The sequence below is a fragment of the Mytilus galloprovincialis genome, chromosome 8 (assembly GCF_965363235.1).
Source record: "Mytilus galloprovincialis chromosome 8, xbMytGall1.hap1.1, whole genome shotgun sequence".
Taxonomy (NCBI): domain Eukaryota; kingdom Metazoa; phylum Mollusca; class Bivalvia; order Mytilida; family Mytilidae; genus Mytilus; species Mytilus galloprovincialis.
In genome coordinates this window covers 56,667,001-56,693,195 of record NC_134845.1, presented here as the reverse complement: position 1 = coordinate 56,693,195, position 26,195 = coordinate 56,667,001, and the positions used below count along the sequence as shown (strand labels likewise).

General features: G+C 31.3%; 1 protein-coding gene across 4 annotated transcripts in view; it reads right to left on the bottom strand.

Moving 5' to 3' along the window:
• The window catches only part of LOC143042254 (centrosomal protein of 135 kDa-like), a 50,499-nt gene extending 24,304 nt beyond the window's left edge, over positions 1-26,195 (bottom strand). For 2 of the 4 annotated variants that reach the window (XM_076214514.1, XM_076214515.1), the window contains exons 1-6: positions 26,040-26,195; positions 22,531-22,853; positions 21,569-21,736; positions 19,665-19,894; positions 2,493-2,621; positions 1,303-1,539 (exon numbers count right to left, since the gene is read on the bottom strand). In XM_076214514.1, the coding sequence (XP_076070629.1) occupies positions 1,303-1,539; positions 2,493-2,621; positions 19,665-19,894; positions 21,569-21,736; positions 22,531-22,846 (1,080 nt within the window). In that variant the 5' untranslated portion in view covers positions 22,847-22,853; positions 26,040-26,195. Of the gene's footprint in view, positions 1-1,302; positions 1,540-2,492; positions 2,622-3,641; positions 3,786-11,494; positions 11,678-19,664; positions 19,895-21,568; positions 21,737-22,530; positions 22,854-26,039 lie in introns of those variants that run through there. The other 2 variants (XM_076214518.1, XM_076214516.1) reach the window with 2 other exon arrangements.

Here is a 26,195-nt window from a genome sequence, read left to right as displayed (position 1 = left end):
CATTTCTTCCACATCACCTACATGAACTATAAGTAGGCCAACACATTCTTTTTGTTCTATGACATATATTTCAAGGTAAGTAGTTCCCAGAAATTTTTACAAGTTGCAAATGAAATAAATACCTTGCCCATTTATTTTTATTGAAAAAAAGACCAATTTAATTAGTTTTGCTGGGTTGCTATAAAGTTCTTGAGTTAATTCTATTGAAAAGAGACAGATTTTTTTTTATCTTGATTCAATCCATCTTTTATGAATGGAATTTTCAGTTTCAGAATGTATGAGACTACTTGTTTGTAGCCAAAATGATAATAACAACATTTCATTGGTTAAATTTCCATTGTGTAAGACACTGTTATCACAACAATGTTATGATTGCAGTGTTCTAGGATTTTTTTGGCACCTTGACTTACCAAGGGTAAGATCAATAAAAAAATTACTTACCCACATCTAAAAGTTAAATCCGCCAACCAATGCGGACGGCGCAAAGCGCCGTCCGCTGCGGCAAGCTTTAGCTCTTTTCAACATCATACAGTTTGTCTCTCTGCTTTTTGTCAAGTTTGGGCTTTTTTGGTGGGGGTGATGCTTGATTTATATCGTTTAGCCTTTTTGAAGTAAATCCAAACTTATGCCAACTCATGATCTACAGATTCAGTTTGAATTTTCCGCCATAATAACTTTGAATATTGTAATTTACTGAACAAAGCTGGATTCGGATACGATTGAATTTTGTACAAAATTTAAAAAAAACGATTTCTTACTAAATTTGACAAATATGTTATAGTTATTACTATGTCATTTATTAAGAGCTATAATAAATGCAACTGTAAGTTTATTTTCCTCCGATGACAAGAAAAAAAATCGTTTATGTCCCGATTTAAGCACCAGTTATCAATCCGGATTTTCCGATTTTACCGACACCGTGACCGACTTTTAGAATGATAGAAGAATGTGGTCTCTTTTGCGCTTGATTACACCTAGTAAACGAGTGCTTGAATAAAAGCGCCGATAGACATCGACAAAATCTTCGATCCTTTATCAAAGTTTTTTCTCGTGATTTAATAAAAATAAAAAGCAGATATGGGAAAATTGAAGAGGACCGGGAAATTTCAAGAGTTTTTCGGCTTCCCCGAACTTGAAAATTGACTTACCACCGGGTGACAAAGGCTAAAAAATGACTTACCCGTTGTCCTAATCCACTTACCCCGGGTAACGGGTAATGGGAATCCTAGAACACTGTGATTGTATATGCTTTTAAATTTTTGACCCAGAATGCATTATGTTCTATAACTCAGACCAATTTACCTTCGCCTCTGTCATTTCTCTGTCTGCCTCTTTTACAACAATTTCTTTGTCGCATTGCAGACGCTTGGCCATGCGGTCAACATCATTGAGGTCATATTCCAATTCTTTATTCTTGGCTTCTAATTGTCTTGTTTTTAAATTCATTTTGGATGACATGCTTTCATACTCATCTCTCGTTGCCAAAGCTTCGTTCATCTTTCGATCCATTTCTCTATTCTTTTGTTGTAAAAAGTCAATCTGTAAAGAAAATAATCGGAAAGTAAGATACATATCCAGAGTTTTTGTAGACCTCACTTACAAAAGATAATTCATACCAGAATATTCTTATCTGACAAGTAAAATGAGATTTTTACTAGACAAAAATCTGATAAATATATTGGTATTTAAGATTAATTTTTTTCTAAACGTGATGTTGTCAGTTTTTATTTCCAGCAAACCACCAAGTTACACTATGCTTAATTTGGTGTTTAATGCCACTTCAAACACTCTTCCCTTTACCATGGTGGGCAGTTTCATTGGTGTAGGAAGCAAATAACTGGAGAGAACCACTTAAATTGGGCAGGAAAAGTTGCAATCCAAGTTAATTAAGATCTGAGTCCAAACTAGCCACAAGCAGGATTGGAACTCTCAATCTCTGTGCTGACAGGCTAGTGAGTACATTTGTACCGGTAGATGAATTACCTACAACACTTTGCCACGTGCACAAAGACCCCTTTAAAACATGAATAAATGGGTCAATTACATGAGTCTGAAGAGGTGAATTTGCTTTCATCATAGTCAGCAAGCTTTTTGAAACAATGGCTTGCTATAGATGACCTCATGCACGATGTAAAATTTGTTACCAATGGGACATTTTTTATATCCTGTGAACAAAATTCAAGGTTTTGTTTTCCCATCTATTCTTGAATTGATGTGTGATCATTTTGGCATATTGCATATTTCACTGCTACTGGTATGGTATAAATTACTATGGAATCTATTACTTTCTTAGTTCCAAATTTTGGTGGATAAGGAAAATATTGCCATTTTTGTCATGTTTGTAGATCATTCATTTCGTAGTTTTAAAAACTTCCCAATACAAATTTACGGAAAATGTTTGCACTTCATTTGCAGTAAACCATTAATTACTTCGAATTCACAATAAGAACTCAAGAAAAAAGTAGAATCCTAAGTATTGAATATTTATTCACCTGTATATTAAGATGAGAGATCATCCTCTCATTAGCCCTGTTCCGGGCCTCCAGGGCCACGACATCTGAAGGTCTTCCTCCGTCCAACATTCTGTTCAGTCTTTCTATTTCTTCATCTCTTCTATCAACCTGAAACAAAATTGAAAATTTATTTTTTTGTTCTGTAAATTTTAATTATTTCCAAGACTTTCTTCTATGCCTTATCATCTTATATCTAATTTTCACACTTTTATCTATGTGTGAATTCTGACATATTAAATGAAATTTTGACCTATTTCACTATGCTAAATATGTTGGAAAACAGCATGAACTTTAAATTATATCTTTATACAGGGTGTAGTTTTGGTGCATCATCATCATAATCATGAAAGCTCAACCAAGTACTTTCTAAATGAGGACTAGCAATTCAAACTAGAACACTAAGGGAGCTCTGTTATTAATGATATTTATCTTATAAATTGAGAACATGCAAAAAAAAAACCAAAAAAAAACACAAGGACTCTTTGGTCACTTTTGTAAATTTGTACCAAGTTTAAAACCACAATTATATTACACCTGCCTTAAAATTTTAATACACATTTAAAACTTTCAAACATGTGAAATTTAAATAGTGTCTTTGTCAAACTGAAACAATAGACTATTTTTTATGCTTTTCAAGGTCTAGCCTTTCAACTTAGAGATAACATCTTTTTGTCAAATCATACAAAAGAAACCTATTTTCTGTTATAAATTCAATTTTAAAACCCTTTTAATGCTAATTATGTATATATATGAAATAAAAACTATCTTTTGTCATATTTATATGTTCATAAAAAATGAAAAATATCTGGCAAAAACTATAGTATTAATTAAATTAAAGCAACATACTCAGAGTCTGTAGCTTTTACTTTAACATCTTTGTAATAAAAAGATTTTGCTTAGAACAAGGATTTGTTATAGTAATATATACTATACAAATCCTTGCTTAGAATATTAAATGTTAACTTATAAAAAAAATTGTTCCATGTGCAAATTTAAATTATTTGATTTTTTCTTCAAAATTTATATACACCAAAACTAAAATATTAATTTAGCTAGTGATAAAATCTGAAATCTATTCTTCAAAATATTTCTTTAAAAGTTTTTATCATTGCAACATTTTTTACTCACTCCTGTCTCTAGAAATAATCTTTCTTTACATTCCCTAGGCCTAGCTCCAGACTCTAGAAATAATCTCTCCCTAGATGATTCCCTGGGTCTGTTATAATCAGACCTCAAACTTTGATGCCTATGCATTCTGGGAGGTTTTTGTGACACTACCCTCCCGTTATAATATCTATCCAATATATACGATGTCATGTTAATTTCATTTTCATTTCTCTAATTAAAATCAACATTTCAAATTTTGTTCAGACATGCAAATGAGCAAAAGTATAGTTAATTATGTCAAATTAAGGTTTTGGCCACTTAAAACAAAATCAGTCATACCTCATTAACCCCTGCTTTGATAGTTCAACTTCATTAATTAACAATTGAAATTCACAACTAGTAATTAGAAACTAACCACTGATTGGATTAAGTCGTTTAAAGTAACATTGTTTTCTATTGAAAATTATTTTTATCTGACTAAGTTATCTTGAAATTGTTTTATACCAATAAGCAAATTCTGTTTTAATATACAATTGCAGATTGAATTTCAGTTAGTTTTAAACTACAAATAATGCTCATAAAATTTAAAATACAAATACACAAGCAAGCATAATTCTTCACCTGGGTTTAAGTACACTTAGTTGTAAATACATCAATGGAACATGGATTATATTTATTCTAAACTTTTCATTTATTCTTTATGATGGGTGGACATTGATCAATATAAAAATGTCATGACCATTTGTGTTTTTTACCACTCACCATAAAATGATTTTTGTATTTTCAAATATGTATATATTTTTTATTGTTTGAACAATTAAACCATTTATTGCTTTCTTAAATATTACATGCCCACCCCTTTTCAGTTAATCATAAAGTTTTAAGAAATTAACAATGAAGCAATGCCAATTTATAACCTTTCAAAGAATATGATCGAAAAATAATATAATGTCATTTTACAACATAAAATATTCAATACCTTATTTTATATAAGCCATATATTGGATTGCTGTAGAAATTCAACAACACAAAAGACTATTGTTATACCTACAAATAATTAATTATTCATACACAAATCTGTCGTTAATTAAAATAAATTCTATAATATCTGTGAATTTTAAGATTTTTTTTACCAAATTTTTAGCTCATCTTATGAACACTAATTGATTGTCAAGTTAAAGAACTATTTCTGTAGCTAACCAGGTAAAATGTATTGTATATTGTATAATCCCCCCCCTCCCCCTCACCACCACCACCATCTTATTTTCACCCCACCCCCTACATATTTCATTAAAGAGTTCCTGCATTTCATCTATTTATTTTTTATCAATTGACTTTATATTTTGAATGACTAAAAATAGTTCTTAATTCAATATCAATCTGAATCTGCATGAAATATATGCCACTGGACATTATGCAACTTACAATCAATCTTAATTCAGTAGGTTTTTATTTGTTTTTTTCTATCCAAAAGATCAATTGCATATTTGGTTGAAAACTCTATAACTTATGTTTTGTACTTAATATTTGTGTCTATACCGAATCCATAGAAAGCTTTTGCACTATTATGCCATTATTTAGGTGGTGGGTGGAGGTTGAAGTCTTTCAATAATGCTTGCCTTAAACACCTGCTTTTATTCATCTGTTCATACCCAAAGACTTTAAAATTGAGAATGGAGGTGGGGAATATGTCACATAGAAAACAACCTCGACCAAAGAGCAGATAACAGCCAAAGGCCACCAATGGGTCTACGAGCGTTTTAATTAATTGTAAATATGTATGCTGTGAAAAATATCTGCTCCACTTCTTTGGGAAATATTCAGATAAAAACAATGTTCTGGGAACTACTACAACAAAACTACAATTCCGTAACACGTTTACAACTTCACAACTAATTTAGATAAGCAAAGATCTGTTATACACCAAAGACATCATAAATGGACCATAAACACTCACACGACATTTATTAAATTTGCAGAGGGTTTTAAACAGGTACAGATAACCTAAGCCACTCCAGGTCAACGCAGATTAATACAAAATTAAGTTAAAATTGGTCCTATACAATATCAATACTTGTGGATCTAAAATGTAAATTTGTCATTCGGTAAATGACTTTAAACGAGAATTTATTAAACACGTCTGAACATGGAGTTGACAATCCTATACATTATGTATGTGTACCAGCTAGACATCAATGATTGCACAAAGTTTGTAACAGTTTAATAAAACAGTCTCTATTAAATATTCAAATACTTATTTCAATAATATCCATGATTCATGTGTTTAAGGTTGAGACAGAAAGTTGCAAGCAAGCAGATTTTCAAAAGGGTGTTTAAACTTTTCAACTCATTTTAAAATCAGCTAGTCTTGAACTGTGACAAACTTTTAGGACAAGAGAAAACACTGCCTGGACAGTGTCCATCGCTCTAGACCACTGGTTAACCTAGACTGATCTAAATAATTCAGCTTTTGGTGGCCTTAGTGTTAGCTTTCCTTGGCAGTAGAATCTAGAGTTGTAACAGTACATGCTAATGATGATATATTGGACATGAAGATAGAATTGATTGCAAATTATCTAAATTATCTGTCAATTTTTTATATCATTACCAACTAATGCTTGATATATCAAGTTAGATGATATCCATTTTTATCGCACCACAGGTAAATTATCTAGTTGTGATTGGTTTAATGCTGTCACTTGGTGACCCCCTATGGATCCGTAGTGGGGTAGTAAATTTCATAAGGGTTCTTGACGTCATGTCTATTGTTGAAGGTGACGTCATCTATTAAAGAAATTCTGTTTTATATAATGATTTCTACAAAATGCAGCAGAAAAAGTCCTGCATGCAATAAATTCTTTGCACTACTGATCCCCTACAGACCATAGAGAGTTAATAAAATCCATATGGAAAAATTCCTACATCAGTTTGAGTTCATATCTTGTTTAGAGGGGAGTGGGTTTCAACTGTGGATTCATTATCATTCAAGGGGTACTAAACTTCATTGATAGAGGGTATTTGGTTAACCTAATGAACACTGTCAATTAACAAATTTTTTAGCCTTTAATTGATGCAAAACTTGCCAAAACTCTGAAACTGCTTGAAGTTCCCTCAAAAATTCAATCTTGTCAATATACAATGAAATTGATTCCCACCAAAATACACATATCTATAGTATAAAGGCTAGCAAAAAAAATTATTCCAATTCAACCTGATTATATAATTTTGTTAATAAAATATTTGAACTAAACAACTCGTCCATCGAGTATTTTAAAAATCAAACAATGGAGTGATTCGTGTTTATTTAATCAGAGAAAATAAGTGGCCATCAGCTATATATTAAAATGATGTATGTATGTATGTAGATCCCTCCGTTATTCATAGCACCCCTCCAGAGCTGCAAGGGAACAGTGGAATCCGTGATATTAAGTACTTAACCTTCAAATGTATTCATTGAAAAAGACATTTAGAAATTGTGTTAGACGAACTGTCAAATTTGATGAGTTTTGATAATATATACATTTAAAATTGTTAGAGCCTAATACACTCATTTTGAATTTTAAGGGAGAAAAAAAATTGAACTGAAAGGATTTCTAAATATATCTGATTATGAAATAAATTTATAGAGCAAAAAAGTCATCTGACAGTTTTGTAAAAGATGCTTTAATATATATATATGTAAATAATTCTTTCATTTGCATTTCAGTTATCTCCTTACTGTAAAAAATGCATGCCTTTGAATTGATCTTAAAATAAACAAATTTGAACAAATTACTGAATAAGGGAAGGTACATGTAACAAACATGCATTTATCTCAAAATACTTATCATATTACTTTGAACAGAACTATTTACAGCGTTAAAAAATGAAAGCAATTTGGATTTAAATGGATCTGAGATATTGATAACCAAATTTGTCACATATCTATGCATGTTCAAACATTGAAATTTTTATTACCATAATTTATATCCCCTTTTAACGGACCTAAATTACGTCAGTGAGTTGCTAACACGATATCAGGAAAATGGGCCTCTATTCAGTTGTACATTTCAATGTGACATATCTTTAAAAGAATAAACAAACATTTTGAAGTTTAAATACACATGAAAGATATATTTACCACTTGAATGGACAATATCAAAATGTAATATTATCCAAAATAATTTCGTTTTTATAACAGCCTAAATACTGATAAAAACAAAATTGAATAGCTTGTCTATGCTTGGATAAGGAATGAGTTTGAAACTGACAATAGGAATGTAGATTTCATATCTATATTTTTTTTCACTTGAAAAATTTATGATAATGATATGCTGACTTGAGATATTTAAAGCAATTCAATGCATCTTTTATATCAAAGTTATTATTGAAAATCAATTGAATTAGATTTGACATTCAAATATAAAACGATTTATATGGCAAAAAAGGTGATAATTGGTAAAAGTTTTATTCAGAGGAATTATAATGTACTAAATAAGTAAGGGACTTTTAAAATGACAGAATGAATGCATACAAATACAAAATTTCCACATAATAAAAATTCTTTTTCAAATAAGGACATGTGGTACAATAACCTGCATGTTTGAGACAACTATTCCAAGGCCAAATGACTAGGATTTCATAAACTACAAGTGACCACACCTGACCTTCAACAATAAGCAAACTCTGTCTTACAGTAATGCAAAAAAGTCCCCTGGATGACAAAATGTCAAGACTTGAATTATAAAAGAAAAGGTTTGAATTTTATTTGAATTCATTTTGATGCATGATTTTGTTTAACAATCAATCATACACATGTCCCCCTTTTTTCATTCTTGATGGTATGAAGAGTTAATGTCCCTTAAAATTAGACAGTACAAATAAATGATTTTTTGCAATATAACTTGAAGATTAAATAGTACATGTCAACGGTTATTCTAAATCCTTATTTTCCTTTTTTGTATATATAAAAAAAGACCCTACATACATTTTACATAAGATTGATTGATTTTTGTTTATCTGATCCAGTAGCAGATATTTCACACATATTCAGGAAAGAGCAAATTAAACAATACTTTATCAATATGGTTTCCAAAGAGACAAATATCCACCAAGGTTGCCGGTTCAAATGAATTGGATGTGCAGGGGCGAATCCAACCATTTTAAAAAGGGGGGGGGGGGGGGGGGTTCAAACTATATGTTCCCATTCAAATGCATTGATCGTTCAAAAAAAAAGGGGGGGTGGGGTTCCAATGCCTGGAACTCTCCCCCTGGATCTGTCACTGATGTGTGTAATTATACACTGGTTCTGTTGAAAAATTATCAACTAACTTTGGACTGTCACTGATGTAAGAAATAGACTGATGAATAAAGGCAGAAATTTTTTACATGCATAAGGTAAATAACCTTATTTATCCGAGCAGACCCCTCAAGAAGTAACATGATCAGTCATATTTTATACAACCACTTCTCATTTAAAACAAACACACAACTTTTAAACAGCCATAAAAAAAAATTCAACAATTATTTCAGCAAGTACATTGTTTACTTTTATCTCCAAAAGTTCAATTTCTACAAAACACATACAGAACCCTAATAAAAGCATTTAAATTTGAAAACAAACAAATATTTGCTAAACAATTAACTTTACAACCTATCAGATCTCCCCACCTACCTACATATTTCAAATCATGTTATAATTTTTATTACATTTAAATTGACTTTTATTGAATATTTTGGGGCCTTTGCAGTGACACCTTGGAATCCTGTACCATTACATGGTATTCAATTAGTCATATTATTGACATGGTATTTCAAATACATGTATGTATTTGTACAGTTGTACTTATATGCAATATATGGTTTCTTTTCAGTGTATTAGATATAAAACAGTGACTGAAACCTTAGGGACTTCTTAAACGATGAAAGAGAATATAATAATCAAGCTTAATGCCCCCCCAAAAAAAGTTTGTTTTCCCTTTTGATTACCTATGCATTTCATACATGTGATAGGTTTGGCGATTGATTGATTGTTGGTTTTTGAAGCCACTTTCAGCACTATATTGCTAGATCTTGGCTGGCAGCTTTATTGATGGAATCGAAGCAAGAGGTCTAGAGAGAATACAAACACAGCTGCCTTGTGAGGTGCTAGAACTTGCAACTCCAGAGTTGATAATTTGTTTAAAGATTCTAAGGTTAAATTTCAGTACGCAGAAATTAGCTGTCCATGGCGTATATTAGCAAATGACAAAGTTTGCAGGCATGGATCCATACAGCCCTCCCCCTCCCCCCTATAAACATTTTTTTTTTAATGTATAAAGATAAAATTTTGTATTTTTTGTTTCTTCTTCTGCTTCTATTTGAAAAGGAACCCCCTTTCTGTCCCCCCTATTTCATCAAATTCTGAAATCATGCCTGATGAGTATTTTGACATATTTTTCTGCTCGGATAAATAAGGTTAGACTGTATGCATTGCAGAGTTGCAGAGATTTTCTTGTTTCAAATTATATTGTCAATGAATTAAAAACGCCTGTATCTTAGGGACATCAACATCTCTGCATCCTTATCCATGCAGTGCACATAACTGCATAATATGCATATATACATGTATTTTGATATGTGTCAAGCTTTTTAACCTGTTAACAGTAGGGAGATTTTACTGGTGAGGTACACATGGTAGAAATCATTCAGAGCCATGATGCAGTCTAAATGAATTTCACATCATTTCATCTTCACTTAATTTCACTTTTAAATAGAAAACTGTCAGGAAAAGGGGGAGGGGGTTCTGTTATGAACTTACTAGGCAGAACTATCAACAAGTTAAAATATAATTATTTGCTTATTTTAAAAGACTGTAACCTTTTATAAGATTTCTCTGGCTCTTTTAATTATTTGATCATTTTCTGCATAGAATTGTTTAAGGAAGGGGCAAAAACATGTTTGTATCCTTATTTCTTAATACTCATAATTTCGCTCATGCAAATCATACATACTATTGTCATGAATTATTAATATAGCATCTATATTTTTCACACCTCTCAATAAATAGTGAAAGGGAAGTTTTGTCAACTTGCCCTAAACAGACAATTTTGAATCATGCTTAAACCTGCACAAGATTATGATATCATAAAATTAAGAGTCATTCATAATTAAAATTCTATTGAATCAATTTGAATTTTAAATGATTTTTAAGTAGTCTTTAGACAGGAACTGGTACATGCTAGCTTAGGGGGAATATTAGTTTACATATGTATGTATTTTTTAAATCCAAACTCCTTCCTACAGCTTTGCTGGAAAATTAATTCAAATACATGTACATGTAAATGCATAGATATCATTGCTCCCAATTCAGAAAACTGTTAAAAGCATTTACACAAATTTTAATAAATATTTGATGGCATATGACAAGTGCAAAGTTGAATTTAAATTCTAAACTTGGAATTTAAACAGTTTAAAGGCCTTCAAATTGAATCTGCTTTAACAATGGTTAATATGGAGTATATGCAAATCTGCTTTTGATGATATATATAAATTCTTGTAAAAAGAGGTATTAGGTTTAAAATGCATCAACTTAAAATGAAAGGGAAAGAGACAACAAAATATTTTTCCAATAAATGCAATTTAAGGTGAAATATATTCAATACAAAATTACACATCTACAAAGTTCTTGCCAAGGTGATAACTGAAAATCAATAAGCATTTCATCTTCTTTATTAATTAATCAAGGTATTTTCCCTGCTATTACAGGACACTGTTATTAACCTGGAGGAAATTAATGAGTAAACAAAGACAAATGTCTATTTCGGATGAAATCAATAACCTATACAAATAATTGACAATACAATGATTGGAAACCATTGTTTAAATATAGATCTGCAATGAAATGGAAAACTTACCTTAAATGGATGTTTAGAAATCTACTTTTTTTATGCCCCGCCAAAAGTCCTTCAAATTGGAATATGACCCACAATTCTTGATTAAGCTTAGTGTGTCGAGAAAATATTTAACATGCATATACTGTGACAAATTCCCGCTTCGATCTTTCTTACTACAAATACTATATCCCCTATATTCCATTCATGTACTGACTTGTAATAGATTTGGATTTATTGACGAATGCAGGGGCCATGCATGAGGGGCTTTCAACAAGCCGATCAATATTTTGATAAATAAAATTTTGAATAGGCTATTTAATGAAGTCAATGTTGAGGTTTATGTCAGCAAGTGACCTTTTCTAATCTGATTAAAACATTGATCAATAAATTTAAATATTGTGTTATAATCCCCCTGTAAATGGCCCCTCAATCTTGTTACCTGTTAAAAGCCTATACCTTTAAGTTTTAAATTATGTAAACTTATACAAAGAAAGACTTTATAGGGTTATATGAAATGAAAACAAATTAAAAAGAATAAAATATTATACTGTTAAATAGAAAAAAGACCCAAGAGTGAAATTTCAATAATTTTGGTGCATTTTGTATTCATAGGGAAGAATGAAACCCTTCATGACAAATTTATAATGTGGTTGAACGTTGCAGATTAAATATTTGTGTATTGGTCTTGAACAAAGCTATCAATATATATTGAGAGATTTATTTTTATCAGTTGCACATATCAATAAAATGTTTGCGTACTTTTCACCAACGATAAGTATGTAGAGGTTCTTATAAGTTTACATTAACGTTTATCTGTAAAGTTTTTATGGTATCGCCAAGGGAGTCGATCACCGTGTTAGAAAATTCAACAAACAGTTTGATAATTTTACGACCAAACATGAATTTCTTAATTCTTTTCTAGATAGTGATAGGTCAGCAGAACTTAGCATGTTGTTAGGGAAGAAAATTATTTTAAAATTTACATCATTAAAATTCAATAACTTATAGTTTTCGTGACATCAATTATCCAATAAGAATAGTGTACTGTCATGACGGTATAGATGAATATATATACATGATTGATATATATATGAATGAACTCTTTGAGGTCAATCATGTCAGTTTAGTTTTTTAGCACATAAAATATTATATTTGGATTCATTATATTTTTTAACCCATAACTATTAAGAGTCTAAATATATTATAACAAGAGTGCACACACTGAAATGTCTCGCCTTCTTTACTAATCATTGATATTTATGTTGATAGTCCTAAGTATAAAGCTTTAACAACTGCCACATAAACTTAACATAAACCAAGATAGCTAAACAAAGACAAATGAACCATGAAAATGAGGTCAAGGTCAGATGAACCATGCCAGGCAGACATGTACAGCTAACAATGCTTCCATACAATAAATATAGTTGACCTATTACTTATAGTTTAAGAAAAACAGACCAAAACACAAAAACTTAACACTGTGCAATGAACCGTGAAATTGAGGTCATGGTCAAATAAAACCTGCGGGACTTACATTTAGATCATAAAATAATTCCATACACCAAATATAGTTGACCTTTGGCATATAATATTAGATAAAAAGACCAAAACTCAAAAACTTAACTTTGACCACTGAACCATGAAAATGAGGTCAAGGTCAGCTGACATCTGCCCGCTAGACATGTACACCTTACAATCATTCCATACAACAAATATAGTAGACTTATTGCACAAAGTATGGGAAAAATAGACCAAAACACAAAAACTTAACTATAACCACTGAACCATGAAAATGAGGTCAAGGTCAGATGACACCTGCCAGTTGGACATGTACACCTAACAGTCCTTCCATACACCGAATATACTAGCCCTATTGCTTATAGTATCTGAGATATGGACTTGACCACCAAAACTTAACCTTGTTCACTGATCCATGAAATGAGGTCGAGGTCAAGTGAAAACTGTCTGACAGGCATGAGGACCTTGCAAGGTACGCACATACCAAATATAGTTATCCTATTACTTATAATAAGAGAGGATTCAACATTACAAAAATTCTGATCTTTTTTTTCAAGTGGTCACTGAACCATGAAAATGAGGTCAAGGACATTGGACATGTAACTGACAGAAACTTCGTAACATGAGGCATCTATATACAAAGTATGAAGCATCCAGGTCTTCCACCTTCTAAAATATAAAGCTTTTAAGAAGTTAGCTAACACCGCCGCCGCCGTAGCCGCCGCCGCCGGATCACTATCCCTATGTCGAGCTTTCTGCAACAAAAGTTGCAGGCTCGACAAAAAATCATCATTAAAGATAACACATAGTATAAAAATGTATGTTTAATACACAACCTGTCAATAAGACAGGAATACATAGGGAAGACATGTTTTGTGTGTTGTCTGTGCAGTCTCCAAATAATGCAGACCTGTGCACTACTTCATGTACTGTTGAAGAATGTGTGCACCATAAAGTTATAAGTTCATGACAAAATGCAAAATAAATTTCCGAATACAAAATGCTGAGTAATAATATGCAACTAAATTTATTGAGGAAAAATTTATGAACAGATTGACAAACAGACAAAACAATGAAGTAATGATTATTCTGGCTGTCAAACAGACAAGTTGAATTTAGTATACCCTCCATTTCATGTATGATGATGCAATCATGTGAGAAAGTCTCACTTTAGAGAGGAGAAAAAAATCTTAACTATTTCTCAATCTTTCTGGGTTTTTTTTCTAATATAATATATAGGCTGAACCTAATCATTTAAAAATTAATAATATCATCTTAGTACATGGTTTATATACACAATGTAAAGTGCCTTTACTCGATGACACTGAGTGACATGTGATTTTAACAAATTAATGCATCAATTAAAAGGATTTATTTGAAAGTAAATTGTAAATCATATGCAACCATTACATTTTGTGCTTTTGTACCAAAGCCTGTTATTTTAAGTATTTTGTATATTTTTATATTCTTAGTAATTGATATTAGTACATATTTGAATAAAGTTATATTGTTAGCTTATTAATTACATTCTGTAATTAGGGATTAGTATTTTGTGTTATTCTATTTTAACTTATTGACATGGACTATTGACGGACGAATTCTATTCTCATTGCATGATAATGAAATATGAACATTAGTTTTAATTATTATCACTTAGTAAACAGATTTATCTATCTGTAACTTATAAGTACATTTATATTTTACAGGGCTTTATTTACATTACCATTATTGAACTTCGTTAGTCTGAATAAAAGTTACAGAACCCTAGTCAGAAGTTTTAGTTATTTATAACTAAAAGCCTCAAGAAATTGGCTTTTACATCATTAATATAAGATAAGGTTCTGAATGGTAAATAAACAATGATAAAAAAGAAATATAGGTTCTTTAACCACACAAATTTTCTCTCTTCAATTCTTTTTTAAGATGGAGTTCTCTTCCTTTGAGACTTCTTAAAAAGCTTAATGTATTCAACACCAATGTTATTCCATTCAAAAGTCCAAAGCTATGAGAAATACTCAGTATAGAGTGAGTGTCATTGGGGTCTAAGTGTGACGTGGGATTGCTGATTTTTTGTAAGCGTGACATGTGAAAGTCAAATTATTGTGCCATGTAAACGGGAAATGAAGTCAAGCGGGACAAGGGAAACTACACAAAAATGAGAATTGCTTACGTACATAGTGTAAGCGGGATACGGTAATCTGGTGAAACAGTAAGCAGGACCCGGGATCAGAACTTCCCAATGAGACCCCCTATAGAGATTAACTCAGTTTTCAGTTGACAAAACTTGAGAACAATTTATTTCCCTTGGTCCATGTTGAAAAGAACTGTGTTTCTTTTTTTAATATTAATTTGACTAATCAAACAAGTACAAGCATGTCTGAGAGAATTCTTACATTGTAACTTCAACAAAGTGATAAAGTATACAGGTCAAAAAAACAAATTCACTTTAGGGAGGACATCAAAAGTTCAATGTAGGATAAAAAACTTAATTCACATAGTTTTTTCGCTGACCCCCCTACCCCCTTCTTAACTTAATTTTGGAAAAATTGATTTACCTATATGGATATATGTAAAATCGATTTTAGATTAACAAAACTTGCAGCAATGTTGACCCCCCCACCCCCAAACTATTCGATTTAAGTTTTTTATCCTACATCGATCTTTTGATGTCGTCCCTTATTAAGACAAAATTGAAAGGTCTAGGGTCCAGAGCATGATCAGTTTAACAAGTAGAATTTAGTTGATTAATGAAGAAATTTGTGCACATTGACTTTCAAAATGACAGCAAAGGGAAATAATTCTAACTCAAAATAAGTATGAATTCTCACAATACTGGAACTGAAATATCAATAATATCATACATTTTGTCATATATCATGTACATGTAAATCATACATTGATTTTTTTAAATTTCTGTAAACCATGTAAACTGAGTCTAACAGTTAATGTTTCAAATTTTGAACACCAACTGATTTACATATACAAAATGTACTATACATTTTATTAAGGATCTTAGCAAATTTTAGAGTACTTAAGAGTAAATTGGTAGTATAGAGCATGCATGTAATACCAAAATGAAACTTGATTGATCCATGTTTTGTAAGAACACTATCCCTTTCTGTAAACAACTTGACCATGAACTAGGGGACAGGGTCTCAAAATGGTCTACACATTGTACTGATAGTAATGCAACTGTACAGAAAAGATCATTGATTTACAATGTATCACAAGTAGTTCCAAACTGGGTTAAGCAGAAAACTTAGCATTGAAAATTGGTGATTAATTCCTAGTGACTGGACCCTGATAAAGGAGGCAGGGCCTCCAAAAAATTGTCCAGTTGATACATACGTTACGTACTGATATGAAATGCAACTTTATACATTGTTACAAGTATTTCTGATCAAACTGACATAAGCAGAAAACTTAACAAATGTTGCGAACTATCATTCTCAAGGTTGCCAGACATTGGGCAACTTCCAGTAAAAATTTATTTGGTCCAGTTAAGTGATATGTATTCAGTGTTCTCCCCAGAAATTTTGGATAGCATCACATTTGGCGTAAAAAAAAAAAAATTGTATTTTTTTTCAATGTAATTTATCGTGTCGTGGCAACGCTTTATTTCCTTTATGTTATATACATTATTGTTTATTTACAAAATGTATTATAATGTTTGTATGCTATAGGCCCTTATTTGGTAAATAAAATATTCTATTCCGCCCTATTCTTTGTTTTTATACTATTGAATTCATAACTGAGAATACAATTAAACTATAACCATGATAACAGTATTTTCAGTTTATGTTTTCTATATTCATTTATAGTTCCAGAATTATTTTTTTCCTCTTAGCCTAAATAAAAATATATGTGTGGTCCCAGTTACCCTACCTATACCCAGCTAAATGAATGAATGGTTTATTATAGTGAAACCTGTATAGATACAATTGCACTAAATATGTAGGAAAAAACATGGGTTCTTAATAAAAAATTTGAATAGAAAAAATTCTTTATCATGTCTTTGAAACATATTGGTTCATGGTCCCAGTTGTTTATTTTTACAAAATGATATATTTTTAACAAAGTTATCTACAAGTAGTCTATTCTTATTATTAATGCTTAGTTTTCTCTTTATGTGTCATTGTTTTCTGTCTACTGTGCCATTTGTGCATATGTAGTTATTATTGTAAAATGCGGATTTTTGTCATATCTGGTCAGGTTCCGATCAGTAGTTTACACTAAAATATTAAATGGCCGCCAAAAGCAATGAAAAATATGAAAATAAACAATGTTTGACAAGAGATTGGGAATGAATGTGGCGTTTTTAATGCATTAAATGGATGAAACATATACACAAGCCAATTTTGGTCACTTTCTAACGAAAGTACAAAACTTATTTAGCCCAAAATCAAAATTTTCACTCTTGATTTACAAAAAGTAAATTATAGGAAGAGAAAGAAAGTAATACTAATATATTAAAAGTCGTAAAAAGATAAGACTCAACCTCATTTTAAAAGAGAAAATTGTTTGTTTCTTTGAAATTTCATTTAGCAAACATATATTTCGATTTTTTTTTCTGATTTTCTGATTACGTTTTCTCCTTGTCGAAATTTGCCGATTGCAAACCACGTGGTATTAATCATGTCAAAGTGACAGCTTGGGGTATTCATATCCAAACATTTATCACCCAAAAGGCAATTAACACCTATTTAACCACTCTAAATTGCCTCTATTGTCTGACTTGAAGGGATTACAATTAAAAGTGATATATTTTTTTATGATCGTAAGTGGTAATTAGATGAAAGTTCAAAATTTAGGAACGAGAAAAATAACATCCTGAAAATAATTATAGCGTCGCGGTAATAATTATAGCGTCGCGGTAATTATTATAGCGTCACGGGAAGAAATATAGCGTCGCGGTACCGCGACGCTAAAACGGCCTGGGGAGAACACTGGTATTACTGGACCAAATGACTAGATGACTAGTAATACTTTTAATTTTGGGTGAATAATATGTGTAGATATATAATATATATATAATAATTACTAATATGTCTAGTAACTAGAGGCCATTAAGAGCCCAGTGATATTGTTTGCCTTAAATTACCGGAGAATAAAAGTAAGACAAGTTTTTTCCCAAACAGTGCAGTCTCAGTAGTAATTGTGCATGAATACAAACTGAAAAACACTCATTTAAACAATTTTCATGCCTAAAAATAACTATATGTGCAGATTTAAATTAAGGGTCAATTTATGTATCATTACTGACAATAAGGGGTCTTATTTCAAATGAGGGTTTACCTCTTGAAAGGGGGTAATTGAAGTTGCAGTCAAATTCATGGTTTGTTATAAATTTCCCAATTTGATAAAAATGATGCATATTTTCCCAATGAAAAAGGATAGAGGTACAATAGAATTCATGACAAAATTATGTTTTGGTAATGTGTAGATCTTACTTAACTGAACATTCTTGCTGTTTAAAATTATCTCTATCTATAATGAACTTGGCCCAGTAGTTTCAGAGGAAAATATTTTTGTAAAATTTACAAAAGTATCTGAAAAGGTGACTAGGTCAATAACTCTGGAAGGGGTCAATTGACAATTTTGATCATTCGACTTATTTGTTGCTTACTTTGCTGAACAATTTTGCTCAGTTTATCTACATCTATTATCATGATTATAATACTCAAGAAAATTACCAAAAACTGCAAAATGTCATTAAAATTACCAATTCAGGGACAGCAACCCAACAACAGGTTGTCTGATGTGTCTGAAAAGCTCAGGGCAGATAGACCTTGACCTGATGAACATATTTACACAGTCTGCACGGTTAGCCACTAGTCCGATGCCCCAGACTAGTAAAATTTCATTCGGACTAGTAAATTTTTGAAAAACTTTGTTTGGACCAATAAGAAAAATGTCAGTATATTGGTCATCGGACTAGAAGTTGAAAAAGTTTTTGGTGCAGACTGTTTACAACCTGGTCAGATTTGCCCTAAATGCTTTGGTTTCAGAGATATAAACTCTTAAAGATCTTGATACAACTTTTTCTTTTAAAGTTATTCTGATTGGAGATAGTCTTGATTATGATCATGACACATCTTAAAACAATAGACAAGAATTAAGTTTACTTCCCCTTTGGGTGCTGCAAGTGAGATATCAATTTCTACAAGCCCTTTGGCCAGCTAGCATAAAATTTGAGTTTATGATGGAATCCAACAAAGTCAATATTAACTAGGCCAAGTTTAATCTAAAAATATATCTGCAGAGAGCATTGATTTAGACAAAACCCCAAAACAAGGAAAAGTTTTTTTCAAGACATGAAAAATGAACAAATTCAGAAAAAAGACAAATGATGCTTAAATGTAATTTTTTTATAATTCTTCCGGAACATGGATGCCCCATCCACACTATCATTTTCTATGTTCAGTAGACCGTGAAAATGGAGTCAAATCTCTAATTTGGCATTAAAATTAGAAAGATCATATCATAGGGAACCTGTGTACTAATTGTCAAGTTGATAGGACCTCAACTTCATCAAAAACTTTCTGGACTAAAAACTTTAACCTGAAGCGGGACGGACGGAGGAACGAATGGATGGACAAATGAACGAACAGACAGATGTACGCACAGACCAGAAAACACAATGCCCATAAATGGGGCATAAAAACACAATTACCTGTTCTCTGAAGTTCTTGACTTTTCTTTCAGTAATATCTTTTTCATCATTCAGCCTCCTGACTTCACGGTCCAGCTCTGCAATTCTGTTATCAGCCACTTGTAGTAGATCAGCAATGTAAGGGTCCTCTGGATTTGGGATAACTAGTCTACTTGGACCATCAGATTCTGGGACTATAGTGTCTATTTCCATCCTCTGTCTTCTGAAGGGGATTGTCTTTTTCTTACCTCCTAAAATATAATAACGTAGACTTTTTTAATTTTTTTTTTAAAGTTAATAATGTTTTATTGATAGATTTTCACATTTGTTAGTGGATACATCAAATACCGGTACCTTATCCCAGCCACGTAGAAATTTTACAATCTGTAAAACATTAATGGAGCATTAGTTGTTAAATTCATGTTCCCAAAATGGCCTCAAAGTCTCACATTTTATTCATTACCTACTTAAACGTCTATCCAAATTGCATTAATAACTAAAGAAATATTTTACAATGCATGGACTCGTTATCAACATTTTGTGTGTATTTCAGAAAAGACTACATCTTATCAAACATTGAGATGATCTTAGAATTCCAAAGTTCATTTGACCTAATGTAAATGTAATTATTTACACAGGAAAGGATGCTTAATTGTACTTTAAATTCAGAAATTATTGCGTGCATTTATTATTGCGATTTTGTCATTTTATACTTAAATGCGATTTTAATTTTTACGATTTTTAGTAAAATTCTGTTTAATTCATATAAAATATTTCAAAATGCAAGTTTTAATTATTGCTTTTACAACTCTGTCACGTTTTTCACAATAATAAACACATCGCAATAATTTCTGAATTTACAGTCATTGGATAATTCATTGAATTATTGACGTGCAAGTTTATAATGCTTTATCAATGTTTCTGAGCCTATTTGACATAACTGCACCAGAACATAATTATATAATGCAGGGAGTTAAATAATATTTCACAATTTCACTTTTATAAATGTTTGAAACAAAAAGAATCAAAAATTGTATTTGTTGTCAACTTCATAGCTTGTTCCCCCTTTAAACCAAAATTATCAGTTTTTGGGTGCATTTGGTGGCAATTAATGTTTTATACCCTGGTAAAAGGAAGATAAATCAAGTATTCTGATAATTAAAAAAAAAAAGAAAATCAAAGATGTATAAAGTTTTTTTCTGTTACCATGGTTACAAGACATACAGTACTTGAATCCTTCAAGAGCACCTAAGTCAGCCCTAGTTTTTGGTGGGGTTCCTGTTGTTTGTTCTTTAGTTGTCTATGTTGTTTTTTTGTGTACTATTGTTTGACTGTTTTTTTGTTGTAGTTGTTTTTATTAGTTTTTTTTTAGCCATGGCTTTGTTAGTTAATTCTTGACGAGTTAGAATGTCCCTCCATATTTTGCGCTTTTAATACAAAGAGAGGTAACTCTTGCAATTCACAATTAATTTCATGAATGGCAGTTTACATGATTATAAACCAATGTGCTTTTATTCTAAATCAAATTAAAATGATTAAAATTAAAAATTTTATAATCATTTGACCTTTGATATCAGTACTTTTGGTTGAACACTGAACTTCAACTGTTTCTTAATTGTAATACACATTAGGAGCTTGACATATAAAATTTTCTAAACCTATTTTAAGGGGGTAGACCTTGGTTCAGGGAGATAACTCTTTAAATCAGTTAAGCGTTTGTAAAAGTCAAGTTCATCAATGTATTTTAAGCATTTACCTGAAACAGATTGAAAATAATCTATGTAACCTAGAAGCTTAGAATATATTTTGAAAATGGTTGACACAAACGTACTGATGATTTTAAGAGTTATTTCCCTTAACCTAGGTCTACCTCCTTAAGGTTTGGCCAAAAACCCTCAAAACATGTGTTTTTTTTCTTGTCTTACCAGGTGTCTGAACAACAGCGTGGAAGTTTTTCTCCTGTAGATGGAGAATCCTATCTGATTTCTCCCTGGATTCTTTCTCCAATTGTCTTGCTTTCTGTACATATTGATTATTCAGGAATTTCAAATCGGCATTCTCATGCTCTAGTTTTCTTAGCGAGGCTTTTAGTTCTAGAAATATATAAATATATAAAATAAGATAAATTGCAAGGTGAAAAATGTATACAATGAAAGTAATAAACTTCTAATATCCCTTTTTGATGGTGTGGCAGAATTTTTTACATCATTTAAACTATTTAAACACATTGTTTTCCCCACAAATTTTATGATGGTAAAAGGCCATTTGGGTAGAACACTGACACGTCTATTCATATGAGATATTTGATGCTGCAAATGAAGAACATTTTTCTAACAACTGTGTTCATGGTATTATAGTTTCTTTATACTTATACATGTACTGTTATTATGATTTAAGATATGACTTTTTCTTTTTAATTTCATTGAGGTGTTAAAAGTATTGACTAAAGCACATTTTGTATGAAGCACCAATAACTTCATACTGAAATGTGTGCACTATAAACACTTTCAAAACCCTATCAAATCACAAAAAAGAAGCATAAAATTTCGATAATAATGAGTGTAAAACACCACATCCTTGAGCTTGACAAACTGTGTAGACATTTGTCGTTTTTTTTAAACAACTGTACATGTATATCAACCTCTAAATGAGTCAAAAACATTCCATGTGTTGTGGGTTCCATGTTGATACATGTTTCTCATTGACAAAAATACTCATGTGTCATTCCCTTTATTCAACTCAGTCATACTGTGAATCATGATCAACCATTTTTTTTATTTGCCATTGGATGTAAAGCAAACAACAATCAATCATTTTTTCTTCAAATTATCTCCCCTGTAATTCTATATTTACCCTTAATTATCTCCCCTTTGAATCTTATATTTACCTTTCACAATAGCATCTGATTCATCTTTCTGTTTAATAAGTTGCTGGTGAAGGTCATTATTTTCCTTTACAAGTTTAGCATTGTCACTTTTATAAGGTTCTATTGCACTTTCAACGTCATTTGTTTCTGTTGTCTGCTTTCCCAACTCAAGTTTAGCATTTTTCAGACTGTCAGTAGTATGGACCAGATCAGCAAACAATTTTTCCACCAATGGTAGAGATTCCAATCCTAGCGTCTGCCGGTAACCAAGCTGGTCCAATCTCTTACGTAGATTAGTGAATTTCTGCTGCGCCTGTGCTGAGGTCTTGTCCGTCATGTTTGAACTGAAATACAAGGATTTATGATAAAAAAAAAAAATGGCTAAGATATAAATGCCCGAGTTGTGACATTCAATAAGTGAACATTGATTAATTTGGTGCTGAAAATGTTTAAATTATTGCATGTTAATAGAACTCTTGATGTTGAAGTATAACTTGACCAGGTTGCATATAAAAGAAACATTAAATGTACACACCTAAAAAACATTATTCTATCATTTATGTACATTGTATATGATAAAGAGAAATATCTAAAATAAAAAAGAATCGTGATAAAAGTTGCCTCCAGTAAATGTTTAATCCATTTATTGCATTAAAAACGTCATGTTCCTTTTCAAATAACTTGTCAAACATCGTTTATTTTTTGTAAATTTTCTTGCATTCGTCCGCCATTGACTGATTTCTAAACTACGGATCTGAACCGGACCAGCTATGACCGAAATCCGTACTTTTACAATAATTACTACGGACGCACGGACGGAACAGGCTTTTCAGCTGACAGAAGAATATTGATCCCAAAGGGAAAAATTACGCATTCCACACACATTTAGAGACTTTTGGTTACATCTAATTGATTGGTGTATATAATTCCCTATATTTTTTATGGATTGTTTCAAACTATTGATTAAATTTGTTTAACTCTGAGACTATTATACTAATTTCAATATATTATGGCCCAGCTTAATAACTTTTATATTTTTTTTAAGAGAAACACTGAATTTCATACACAAGATAATTTTTAATTAAATTGTAATAATGATATATTATAATTTCTTTACATTTTTTAAAATAATTTTTTTTTAGTGCTAGATATTTAGTTGGAATAAGTTTCTCACAAGAACCGTAGTAAAACTTAAACAACTTTTCATTTCAAATGTTACTTTAATTGTATTTTTTTTACTCAGATATGAATTGAACAATATATAAAGAACATTATTTACATATGGCCCTTTATACTATTGTAAAATCCAAACATTGTAGCGCACCGCGCGAATGAGCACTTCTCTTTCAAATTTCACCACTTCTCCCTATCAGTTTCAAAAAGAGAAGTCACTTCTCCCTATAATTCTGAAGTAGTGTGAGCCCTGCCTTAATATACATGTTTGTATATTAATACAGTCAGGTATCATGGGTATAACTTATACAAAGGATTTTTGTTTTTCATTTATCGTAGGATACAGTATAATCATAGTTGTCAGTTAATTTTATGTTTGTCAATAAACATGATTAATGCAAAGTTTTCTGGGAATTGACTGAAAGGTTATAAAAATCAAATTTTTCAACAGATTTGATGGGTGGCAACAGTAATCATTATCTGGGAGATCAGTACAGTCGTGAATTTGAATTCTAAATCACAAATCAGCCAACACTCTTAATTCACTTTAGGTTTAGGGTCTATTTATAATCTTGACTTGGGCGTACTATTATGACTTTTCTACCAAAATCAGGGTCGTTTATGCGGATTGCTTTTTTGTATCAAAGACATTTCCCCAGATTCATGTTCACCCTGTCAAAGTCATTTTGCTCAGACTCTTTTAATCATAATTATCATTATTGTGGAGTATTTGGATTGTATACATTGTAAATGTTAATATTTCAATTGGTATAATAGAAGGAAAATTTTCATGTATAGTTTTATTGTATGACCATTTCAATTGATTTTTTTTTGGGGTGACCTGCTCTAATCATTTACAATGTATATTTCTGATATTGATATGAAATCAACAAATCCTGTCTTTACTGCAAACAAAGCTACTTAAAAATATTTTGGTATGCCCAAACCCTACCCAAAGGTAGAGACAATGGGTAGGTACATGTAGCTATAGGTAGGCATTTTCTTTTTTTAATTTCGACAAAGAAATTACAGGGTCAAGTGTTTATTTGTCATGCCAATTTGATTAAAAAAAAACTTTTTCAAATCAAGGCCATAAAAGATTTTGAGTGGGCAGCTATTTTCTGGGTAGGTAGGGTTAGGGCAAACATAATTATTCTTTTTTATGGCCCAAAAATGGATTCAGAAAAATAGTATTCCTACAAAAAATGTATAACCTCAATATCCTGTTGTGACAACAAAGTACAAAGGTTGACACATGATTATGGAAATTGTTATTGTGTGTTTTTTTTAAAGTGCTCTGTACATTGCTGTGTTTTAAATTTGTATAATGACATTTTAAAATTCTGTATTTTTTGGCAATTTGGTTAAGCAAGTTATTCATAGTGTAGCCCTGGTTCATATAGCTAGCGTCATGCTGCAGTCGTTTCTTTAAATGTCAAAATTAATGGCCTAAAGTTATGGCAGTGTCTGTGCGACCCTGCATGCAGGTACAAGTAGAAAAATTTGCCTACATAGGCAACATGTACCTACATCCTGTTTTACAATAAAATATCATTTGATCAATTATAATTGTTGAGAATCGGTCCCTCATGAACTTTTTACTTCAATCATACATCCCTATTCTATTCAGATATTTTCTATTATCAATCATGATGTCAAAATTTTATTGGAACTTTTGTGATGTCCAGTAATGCCAGACAAATAGCGACAAGGTGTATACACCTTATAATCCTTATTGCTATTTGTCTGCCATTACTGGACAAATGCTGGATATCACACAGGTTCCCGTAAAATTTTGACGTCATAAAACAAAATATCTGACGCCACAATGCAAAAGTGATTGATGTATACGTCAAAAGTTCAAGCGGCCTGGTCAGCCGGGATTAGCGAGAAAGTGTATTAGCTCACATAACTTGATCCTCCTTATTTATGTATGTCAAAAATTATGTGTGGGAGTCCATGTGCAACATATAAACAAGGACCAAGTGCAAAGAAATAACTTTAATTAGATCCCATCTGATCACGAAAAGAACCTAAAATACTAAATTATCAATACTTTGCAGCCTAAAACATTGTAAAATTTTATTTTCAAGATTAAAGGTCTTTTACTGTAAATATTTACTTGTTGCAATAACAAAAAAACAGAATATAGATAGTTATTCAAATGGACATCGTACTCTCAAACAGGAAACACCTTAAATATTTTCAAAAGGAGATATTTTGGTTAAATCGATTTGCAAAATCTACCTTTACGGAAGATCTATACTGTCCATGATCGGGCTCAAATAAAAATTATATGATTTTTATGTGTAGATATATTTACGAGGGTGTTTTCTCATGGAAATTTCATTTCTTACACTTCGATTTTTCACAATGAAATAAGGTTCAAGTGGCAAACATCAAAACATCTCCCCAGATTCCTTTAATCGGCCACAGCACCGTTTGTTGTCATTGAGGAACATGCCAAGACAAGTTTTGTTATTTGAATATGGCGGAATAATTAACTTCCGGTA